Genomic DNA, 11,144 nt, shown 5'->3' on the forward strand with positions numbered 1-11,144 from the left:
GCTTTCCCAAAACAGCAACAGCTGCAGCTCCCAGCGCCGTCCAGTGTAAGAACGCTGAGAAAATGGCGCTGGGAGGAGGAGGGGGGGCGTGTATAAGCCCAGGAGCGGGAAAAACGGGGGGCAGAGAGATACAGGACGAGGTACAGGGGAGGGCACATCTCTCCAGAGAGGAGAGTCCTCCCCTCTGCTGGCCGGGCGGTGGGCGGCGCCGTATGCAAAACATGCAGGGAGCCGAAAACGAAACTAGGCCCAAACTGAAGCCGGGGCCTAGATTTCAAAACGCGGCCGAGCAGCAGGCACCTTCGGCGCGGTTCTCAGAGGAAACTCCCAGAACCGGCCGAAATTTACAGTAAAGTTACAACACATACTGTCCCCCAAATAAAAGTACCCGGGACCCCTGAAAAACGTCTCAATACTTAGCTCTTGAGACGCAGGGCCATGTCCCTGGAGAGGGGGGTAAACGCTCCTTCCAGCAGGGACCAGACAGGGCTGCGGATGAAGCCGGCCTCCTGCAAGCAGAGAGGACCGTGATGGCTCCCACTTCAAACAGAGCCTCGACAGAGGATGCGAAGGAGCTCGGCATGTGAAGGCTCCAGCCTTAAAGTCAACCTTAACAGCACCCCGCAGAGTGGGGCGTGAAGGGACATGCCGGGAGTCCAGACTGGACCCGCTTTTCTTCCAAATCTTTAAAAATAAAAATGAAAAATATCAGAGAATGCAAGTGTGTGTGACCTCCTGAAACACAAAGCAATGAACTGGGTAGATTGTCATCCAGGGGGTGTATATAGCCGGAGGGAGGAGCTACACGTTTGAGTGTAGTACTTTGTGTGTCCTCCGGAGGCAGTAGCTATACACCCATGGTTTGGGTCTCCCATAAGGAACGATAAAGAAATAAAATATAAATTGTAAATTAAGCATGCTTCTAAATAGTAAATGAAAGTTATTAATACATAATACCTACTTCTAGAGTGGCTATTTTAAGGAAAGTAGCTCACCACTATCATTCTTGAAATCAACAGGTCCAATCCACTTGAATGCAGGTTTTCTGCCACGTTCTTCAGTAACGTGGACCTTTTTGATGAGGCCAAGACTGGTCAAAACATTAGCAATGTCATACAGACGTCGTACCTTGGCTATATGGGGAAAGAGATGTTGCTTTGTTGGTGACTTAGCATAAAACATTGAAGAATACTTGCACAAAAAGGTAAAACACACTGAGAAAAGTCTTACCCCTCTCCTGAAACTGAGAATGTGTATTTAGGCCAGAGTTGAGAGAAATAATGACAGCTGAATGGGTTTTTGGCTGACGGCTATTAGAGGTTTATGGCCAGTTGTCCACCAGATTTATATCAAGGTAATATTAGTTTCTGAATTATAATGGCTATTGCAGGTTCACATTAAATCCATTATCTCTACCACAGATATCACCTTTTCCAATTCACACGGCTATTATATGCCTTCATTCTAGCCCTTATCACTTCTCTACTGAACAAAAACTAATCATTACCATATGGTGATCTTAGTTCAGATCAGAATCATGGGAGGCTTGGTGTCTACTTTGGGAGCATATAGAGTCACGTCTTAAGGCCCCGTTACACGCAACAACATAGCTAACGAGATATCTTTGGGGGTCACGGAATTCGTGACGCACATCCGGCCTCGTCAGTGACGTTGTTGCGTGTGATACCTACGAGCGACCGCTAACGAGCCCAAATACTCACCAAATCGTTGATTGTTGACACATCGTTCATCTTCAAAATATCGTTGCTTGTTTGGGACGCAGGTTGCTCGTCGTTCCTGAGGCAGCACCAGCACACATCGCTACGTGTGACACCCCGGGAACGACGAACAGCTTTCCTGCGTCCTCCGGCAACGAGGTGGGAGTGAAGTTCATGTGGCTGCTCTCTGCCCCTCCGCTTCTATTGGTGGCCTGCTGTCTCACGTCGCTGTGACGCCGCATGAACCGCCCCCCTTAAAAAAAAAAAAAAAGTCGTTCGCCGCCAACAGCGAAATCGTTAGGCAGGTAAGTATGTGTGACGCGTACCAGCGATATTGTTCGCCACGGGCAGCGATTTGCCTGTGACGCACGAACGACGGGGGCGGGTGCTATCGCTAGCGACGTCGCAGCGTGTAAAGCGGCCTTTACAAGAATGTTGCTAATGCTTACTTTTAAACTTGCTGTGATCAGAAAGATCTTGGCTCTCTTCAATCAGTATTTTGGCAGCGATCTCAAGAGTGATGATTTTGGTTGTGGACACAAGGAACAGCATGACAAATTTCTGGCTCATGATCCTCAGCGATTTATCCTTGCGGCTGCTCGCTGAAGCTAGGAGAAGAAGGCAAGAAGTTGAACGTATACGGATTTTTCCAGAAAAAATTATAGGATTGAAAAAAAACAAAACAAAAAAAAAAACAAAAAACCAACAACATGTTTTCTATGAACCGGTATCGCTTCATCCCTTACCTGATGGGCAGTCCTGTTCTATTGATAGGGAAGGTTGATTAATGATGGAATGATCTTTTCTCTGCTCCGTACCAAAGTCTTTATGTTGAAAGTAGGCAATCTGTGCACTGTATTTTTGTCTCTCGCCTTCCCGCAGCAGATTTTTTAAAGTTTCATTTAAGTTGTCCTGGCCATGCCAGCAGTATTGATTCTTTGCCACACGACTCACTAAATGTAGTGACTCCAGAACATTCACAATGTCATAGATCCGTCTACGCTCAACCCCTGTAAGGTGAAACATCAAGTTTAATATAAAAAAATATTCCAAATTACACATACAAACAAGAAGGTGATATCTAAATATCTACGATATGTAATTCCCTTCATAGACACTGTACTTATGTAGGCAGCACACGCCAATATCGATGGCCTAATGTGCACGGGGGAAGCCAACCACCCTAATGTCGGGGGAGATGTCAATGAGGCATGTCCGATTTCTAACCCTTGATCACATTGTTCTCCAAAAGGTAAGCTGATATGTTTGGTGACAGATCTCGTAGAGGACACAGGGGTGCTCAACCACGGGAAAGCCAGAAAAGATGGCTGCCAGCCAAATGACTGGTTGAACCATTGATCAGCTGAAAGCCGATGTATATGGTGGGCTCTAAACTTACCAAGGCTTGAAGCAGCTTCATCCAAGGAAATGGTTGTTTTTTCAGCAGATAAAGGATAGCTAGGATATCGAGCTAAAAACTTTTGACATAGCAGACCCAAACTCTTTTGCTTTCTGCTTGGTCTCTTTTCCAAGTCATCCATATCATCAACATTTTCAAACTGGGAAGTAAGAAGAAAATAATTAATATAATATCATTTATTTTCGGTATTAGAAATGTGACCAAGCACTTATATTGCATTGTGGTGAAGACAGACTTATATAATCAGAGTCAAATGTAAAAAGTTTAAAGTTGGCAGATCTGGCCATGGTAAATAAGACAAGGCAAACTTTGCCGTCACCAAGGGTGCCAGACAAGAGGTCAGTTTGCATATAAGCGAGTATTACCATAGACACATGCATCTGAACATAAAGGTGCATTATGTTAGCAAGTGCTATAGACAGACAACAGATACACCCACCTGCCATCATCCCAGTGCTGTGGTGACCAAGAAGAGAAACAGTCATTGATCAACTGTCTCTACTAGTATTGGCACCTATAGTTAAAGAGTTTGCCACTACTTTAATATGCTTATCCTTAGGATAGGTCATCAATGCATGATCGGACGTGGTCCTATACCTGGCCCCCCACCTAATAGCTGTTCTCGGTGCCAGCAGGCATTTCTCAGTGTGAAGCTGCCCAGTCTTCTGATTTTGACTACAGTGGGGTACTGAGCATCCGCCTCTCTTTCAAATCAATAGGATACAGATGTGCAGTGCCCGGCTGCTATCCGTTGACGGAGCAGCTCCAGAACTGAGCATTTCCTGCCACCGACATAGAAAACATCTGATTGGTAGGGGCCCTGACCAATCAGACATTGATGACCTATTCCAAGGATAAGCCTTTGATGTTAAAGTAGTGGACAACCTGTTTAAATATCATATGTGCCTTCCCTCCTGTATGGAAACACAATTTGCCCAAAGGGCAACTAGAGGTACCCTAAACTAAAGATTAATGAAACTTAACTTTTAATCCTAACAAATTAACGCAGATCAATCTAAAATCAGTAGCAGGTAGAGCAATTAAACATATACTAAAACATGTATCCGGCCGCGGACCGGACACTATGAGTAAGTGAACAACTGTCCTACAATAATTGTCAGAGTGATATTGCCCTACCCTGCCTAATAAAAGCTAACTAATAGCCTACTCAACATGTTTCACCATGTCTGGGGCTTCATCAGGGGGCTAAGGCTATAATGGTAAAGTAGTGAACAACCTCTTTAAATATCATATGTGCCTTCCCTCCTGTATGGGACACGCTCTGGTAAAAGAACACATTTCAGCTTTTCTCCCTGGCTCCTAAACTATATGTGAACTTGAAGAACTACATAGATAGGAGTATAACGTTGGGAAATGCACATGTAGATTCAATGTAATCGTCGACCAGAAATCATGCAGACGACTTCTCCATCATACCTGTTGAGCATCAAGTCCGGGATCATCTTGCTCATTGTTTTCAATAGGCCGGAATAGCTCTTTCTTCTTCTCTCTGTCCCGGATTTCTGGGCTAGCAACGCTACTAAGCATCTTCAGATTGGCAGTGGGGGTCCATGGATCAGCAGGAGGCCTACCAACCACTTTTACCGGGGTGATTGGATTTCTTTCAGGCGTCAGGCCTTTGTGTTTTGATAAATCAATAGGTTCCCATTTCAACGGCACCTTTGGGCTTATCCTGAATCGTTCACACATATTCTCCTTAGAAAATAAAAAAAGAAAATAATTGTTGAAGATTTACTACGTATGAATATCAGTCCTGTTTAGTAGTTTGGTGAATCACATGTGAGACATGTATTTAGCAATGATGACTCACATATAGCTTGTGCTAACAAAGGTCAGAGATATCCAGGAGACAATGAAAGACGTCACTGGAAAGGCATTGATGCCATACTGGTGGCCTTTCCGCGGATTAGGTCATCAATATGGGGTTGGTTTGTGTCCCATACCCAGTATCCCCACTGAACAGTTAATGTCTGCCGCGGCAGCAACCGGCTCTAAGCATTGTACGAGCAATATAACACAGCTCTATACATTTAGTGGCTAGATGTCAACAAAGAGATTCACAGGAGCCTGGTTCAGTAGCCACATCGGTAGCTCACTGTAGTATTTCAGTTCTCGGCAGTGGCCACAAATAAGAGCAGAGGAAAAACATTTACAAAATTTATGTCGGTAGTCTGTGGCCACTGAACCCTCCAATGCCCACAGCATCCCTTGTGCGTCTTTTAGTCCCGCTTGTCATTGCAATGCCTACTAATCAGAAGTACCAGGGATGCTGCAGGTAGTAGGCGTGCTATGATGACCATGGACTACAAACATAGCTGCTGGATCAGCGGTCTGTGAAGCCCTTTGCTGAGCTCTATTTATGGCTGCCGGTGATTACTAGAATCAGTAAATCAGTGATCAGTAAAGTGAACTTGTCAGCTGATTCTTGCTGCCAGAATCACGAGCAGCGTAAATCAGTGATTGGCTCAGTTATTGCAGACAAATATAATTTACTCTGAAATGCTGTGACATACATGGAAACCCCAGCCAAGGATGACTAGTCACAGAGACAGGTCTCCACCAATTCCTGCCCACCCTCACATACACATTGCAGGAGGGGCAGGGAGAAGAAACCAGGGACTGGCCTCCTGGACTAGTCATCCTAGTCACCTTATCTCTGGCTGCTGTTTTAAAGTAGGTTTTCCCAGAGTGATACCTTTACATCTGCAATATTGGAGTGAGGCTCTGATTCAAGGTGCTCATTGTTTGAGCAGCTTGAGTTATCCGACAAGTTCCCATTAAACAATGTACGAAGCTGTGGTGCTCTGCTCCGTGTACTGCCCTTGGGATCTCTGTGGGTTCTGACGGACACCCTATCCCCCGCATTGAGCTTCCGTTTCACTCTCTGGGCTTCTATAGAACAAGGCCTGAAACCTTGTCCCCGGCTGCTCAATTGACAAGGGGGCTTGCAACCTTCCTCGCCCTAGGGTCCAGGTACCCCGACTGTGCATGGCCTCCGGACCGGATTCCCGCTGTCGGCACCGGCGGGCTACAACCCTGCCCGGTCCATTTTAGGTCTCCCGCGACCGGATCTCCGTCGCCTGTGGCCCTGTTCACTGTCTGCCACCTAGCCGGGTAGTCCAAGAGCCCCTATCCCTGACTACACTGCTCAGTCCGCACTTGACTGTCTACACTTCAAAACCTGAACTTGATCTGTTGTGTTCTCACCTCTGACAGCTCAGGACCCCTAGGTGGGCGTTCTCATCCGCCTGATCCCGCCCACTGGTGTGTCCTTATTATCACGAGGGCATGGCTAGGCTTTAATGGCTGTGTGTTGTGCCTGGGTGTGGGTTTTTGGTGGTGACAAGGAGGATGGACACTTTTGTGACTACCTGGTTTTGCCAGGGCGTCACACAAACACTTCACCTGCTGAGGACTAAGCATTCTGCTCTGGGGCCCTGCTCCACCTGTGGGGAGCTGTACGATCATTGCTGCATCACCATCTGCCCCAGCAGTCCCATCCAGCAGCATCAGCCATACATTGCCGAATAGAACAGGTGGCGTCACGACTCATGCCCCTGTAAATATCTCCCCCTACCCCCCATTTAAAATGGCCCCGCCAGGGTCACGGAGTCAGGCCCTGCCGCCGTGACCTCCCAAACAGGATCGGCCCAGTCCCGAGTGTCCCACGGCCCTGGTGGGCATGTCATTATCACTTTGTGAGAGCCATATATTTATATTACTCATTTATATAGTGTCAGTAATTAAACAGGCAACACAGTGGCTCAGTGATTAGCACTGTGGCTTTCTAGGGCTGGGTTCAAATCCCACCAAGGACACCATCTGCAAGGAGTTTGTATGTTCTCCCCGTGTTTGCGTTGGTTTCCTCCGGGTACTCCGGTTTCCTCCCACACTCCAAAGAGATACTGATAGGGAATTTAGATTGTGAGCCCAATGGGAACAGTGATGATAGCATCTGTAAAGCACTAGAATTAACAGTGCTATATAAATGAGTAAAATAAATAGACAGACACCATCACTGTCCCCATTGGGGCTCATAAGCTAGATTCCCTATCAGTTTTTAGAGTGTGGGAAGACACAAGAGAACCTGGAGGAAAGCGTCACAAGCACAGGGAGAACATACAAACTTCTTGCAGATGTTGTCGTCATTTGTAGAATTTAAACCTAGGACCCCAGCGCTATAAAGCAAAAGGTTATCCATAATTAGTGATGAGTGAGCACTACCATGCTCGAGTACCCGAGTGTAATGGAACTCCACGGGGACCTGAACATCTTTCTGGAAGATTTCCCAGAAAAACGTTGAGCCCCCATTGACATCCATTACACTCTGTACATGAGTCGTGCCCATCTAAGCACCAACGGCTCGTCCTGAGTACTGCAGTGCTTGCTCATCACTAATGATCTCTCTCCTCTTAAACTTATATTATATATAGTTGTTTACTAAATATTTTTGATAAGACAGTGTAGACTCTACTGGAGATGGTCAGTGTTCCCAGCCTTAGTGCGGTCATGTATATAGCATTAATAGTAAATATTGACAATATAGCCACACAAGGTGAGTGTACACTCTGCCAGAGATGGTCAGTGTTCCCAGCCTTAGTGCGGTCATGTATGTAGCATTAATAGTAAATATTGACAATATAGCCACACAAGGTGAGTGTACACTCTGCCGGAGATGGTGAGTGTTCCCAGCCTTAGTGCGGTCATGTATATAGCATTAATAGTAAATATTGACAATATAGCCACACAAGGTGAGTGTACACTCTGCCAGAGATGGTGAGTGTTCCTAGCCTTTGTGCGGTCATGTATGTATGTAGCATTAATAGTAAATATTGACAATATAGCCACACAAGGTGAGTGTACACTCTGCTGGAGATTTGGGAGTGTTCCTAGCCTTTGTGCAGTCATGTATGTAGCATTAATAGTAAATATTGACAATACAGCCACACAAGGTGAGTGTACACTCTGCCGGAGATTTGGGAGTGTTCCCAGCCTTAGTGCGGTCATGTATGTAGCATTAATAGTAAATATTGACAATATAGCCACACATAGTGAGTGTAGACTCTGCCGGAGATGGTGAGTGTTCCCAGCGTTAGTGCGGTCATGTACGTAGCATTAATAGTAAATATTGACAATATAGCCACACAAGGTGAGTGTACACTCTGCCAGAGATGGTCAGTGTTCCCAGCCTTAGTGCGGTCATGTATGTAGCATTAATAGTAAATATTGACAATATAGCCACACAAGGTGAGTGTACACTCTGCCGGAGATGGTGAGTGTTCCCAGCCTTAGTGCGGTCATGTATATAGCATTAATAGTAAATAATGACAATATAGCCACACAAGGTGAGTGTAGACTCTGCCGGAGATGGTGAGTGTTCCCAGCCTTAGTGCGGTCATGTATGTAGCATTAATAGTAAATAATGACAATATAGCCACACAAGGTGAGTGTACACTCTGCTGGAGATGGTGAGTGTTCCCAGCGTTAGTGCGGTCATGTATGTAGCATTAATAGTAAATATTGACAATATAGCCACACAAGGTGAGTGTAGACTCTGCCGGAGATGGTGAGTGTTCCCAGCCTTAGTGCGGTCATGTATGTAGCATTAATAGTAAATAATGACAATACAGCCACACAAGGTGAGTGTACACTCTGCTGGAGATGGTGAGTGTTCCCAGCGTTAGTGCGGTAATGTATGTAGCATTAATAGTAAATAATGACAATACAGCCACACAAGGTGAGTGGAGACTCTGCCGGAGATGGTGAGTATTCCCAGCCTTAGTACGGTCATGTATGTAGCATTAATAGTAAATAATGACAATACAGCCACACAAGGTGAGTGTACACTCTGCCGGAGATGGTGAGTGTTCCCAGCCTTAGTACGGTCATGTATGTAGCATTAATAGTAAATATTGACAATATAGCCACACAAGGTGAGTGTACACTCTGCCGGAGATGGTGAGTGTTCCCAGCCTTAGTACGGTCATGTATGTAGCATTAATAGTAAATATTGACAATATAGCCACACAAGGTGAGTGTACACTCTGCCGGAGATGGTGAGTGTTCCCAGCCTTAGTGCGGTCATGTATGTAGCATTAATAGTAAATATTGACACTACAGCCACACAAGGTGAGTGTGCCCCACCCCCACTATGAGTGCTACCTTCACCCCGGACTCTATCACCCATGCTTGGCACTGAGGCCTCCCCGGAGTGGTAGGTGGCACATGCCCTTACCTTCTGGGCGCTCCTGGCATCCTTGTCTTGCTCGTTCTTGCCCTTCTTGGTGCTCAGGTCTTTCAGTGACAGGCAGCCTGTTGCCTCCATGTCTAGGAATGAAGCAGATGTGGCACAGTGAGCCCTGTCATCAGATCATGGAGGAATGGAGCACAGGGGCCACCAGATGTGACCGGGCTGTGGCCGCGGCAGATTGGGCGCCTGATCTCCAGAACTTTGGGGCTGCTTATTTTGGCGCAAAGGAAATGGCCAAATCCCGGGAAGACTGGTGAAGTGAGTGTAACTTGAAACCCTGGGGAGTCGCACATCGTGCAAGGAGAGTTAACCCCTTCCGTGCCGCGCACAGGGAGGCGCCTGCTGCCCAGCGAATGGAGGGAAAATCGAAACCAGCAGGTAAGCGGTTAACAGCACACAGCAACAAGTGCTGGGTAATCCCGACCCGGGCGCCTATGTGGAGGCTAAAAGGGCGCCCACTTGGCACATACACCGCTGCATGGTTACACGGATGGCTGATGGGTGACTTACCTCCTGCACTGTCCCGGGATAAGGCACGGAGGCGCTGGGGTCAGCGATCTGCTAGAATCCAGCCCCGTGTGGCTCGTCTACCGGCACATCACCCGCCACTGCCCGCACCAGCACTGCTCGGACCGGCTGTAATGGAACGTTCTCACTTCTCTACAACATCCCGCTGCAACTTCTATTCTGGCGCCCCGAGACGTGACATCTCCAGGCAGCCAATCAGCGGCGCCCTTAGTCCTGTGTGCCGCACTAGCGCCCAGCTGTGGCCCCGCCCACAGCCCCTCCCCCGGCGCCCTGCAAGGTACAGTTAGTGCGCTGCGCTGTCCCACTCCCGCCTTCACCTGCACCGGGCGCACGGCGGGACGCGCTTTGTGATTCCTTCCTGGAGGGGGATGTTACTGAGACCCCGCCAAAGTGGGCTACCTAATTATCTGCCTGGCTAGTCCTGCAGGCCAGGTAATGGCTGGTGTCTGCTGTGGGCTTCATGTGTATGAGGAGCGAGGCTCAGAAACTGCTATACTATGGTGGGAATTCCTCCAGGGCTACTATGAAGGAAGCGAGACATTGCCAAAATAGGAGATAAGCGCCACTAGTAAGGCTGGCTCCTGTCCTGCTATCAGTGCCTGTTCACACAATGTGCTTTTTTGCCAGCAAAATATGAGCTTTCCCCCCTTAGACATAGCATATCAGGTCTTTAATAGTGATGAGCGAGTACTAAAATGCTCGTGAGCTCGAGGCTCGGGCCGAGCATATTAAAATACTCGTGTACTCGGCCCGAGCACCGAGCCCAATGTTATCCTATGGGAGACCCGAGTATTATTCTGAAATGACCCCGGCAGCATGTAGAAACCATAAAACTGTAAATTAAACAAAAAAAACGTGCGTGTGTGTGTAAGCGTGCATATATATATATACACGCGGAGTGGAGTGCGGGAGGGGCCGTAGCCGAGCGGGGAAGTGTCGGGCTAAAGGCACGGTCATGCTGTGAGGGCCGGCCAATCACTGCAATTCCACAACAGGGCTGTGGCATTGCGGTCTGCCAGCCAATCCCTGCATAAGGGCTGGCTCTAAAAAGAGCGCCAACATGAAGACCACGAGTACAGCACGAGTATCACGAAATTACTCGGTCCCCGCCGAGTAGCCCGAGTACAGTGATACTCGTGCGAGTACCGAGTAGTGACAAGCATGCTCGCTCAACACTAGTCTTTAAGCCTTTTGCCCCTCAATTCAA

General features: G+C 47.5%; 1 protein-coding gene across 1 annotated transcript in view; it reads right to left on the reverse strand.

Moving 5' to 3' along the window:
• E2F7 (E2F transcription factor 7) overlaps positions 1 to 10,095 on the reverse strand; it is a 29,879-nt gene extending 19,784 nt beyond the window's left edge. The window contains exons 1-7 of the mRNA XM_075342481.1: positions 9,920 to 10,095; positions 9,395 to 9,486; positions 4,576 to 4,854; positions 3,118 to 3,277; positions 2,465 to 2,728; positions 2,168 to 2,326; positions 996 to 1,133 (exon numbers count right to left, since the gene is read on the reverse strand). Of these exons, the coding sequence (XP_075198596.1) occupies positions 996 to 1,133; positions 2,168 to 2,326; positions 2,465 to 2,728; positions 3,118 to 3,277; positions 4,576 to 4,854; positions 9,395 to 9,484 (1,090 nt within the window). The 5' untranslated portion in view covers positions 9,485 to 9,486; positions 9,920 to 10,095. The remainder of the gene's footprint in view (positions 1 to 995; positions 1,134 to 2,167; positions 2,327 to 2,464; positions 2,729 to 3,117; positions 3,278 to 4,575; positions 4,855 to 9,394; positions 9,487 to 9,919) is intronic.
• Positions 10,096 to 11,144: the final 1,049 nt, after the last annotated feature.

This window comes from Anomaloglossus baeobatrachus, chromosome 4 (genome assembly GCF_048569485.1).
Source record: "Anomaloglossus baeobatrachus isolate aAnoBae1 chromosome 4, aAnoBae1.hap1, whole genome shotgun sequence".
Taxonomy (NCBI): domain Eukaryota; kingdom Metazoa; phylum Chordata; class Amphibia; order Anura; family Aromobatidae; genus Anomaloglossus; species Anomaloglossus baeobatrachus.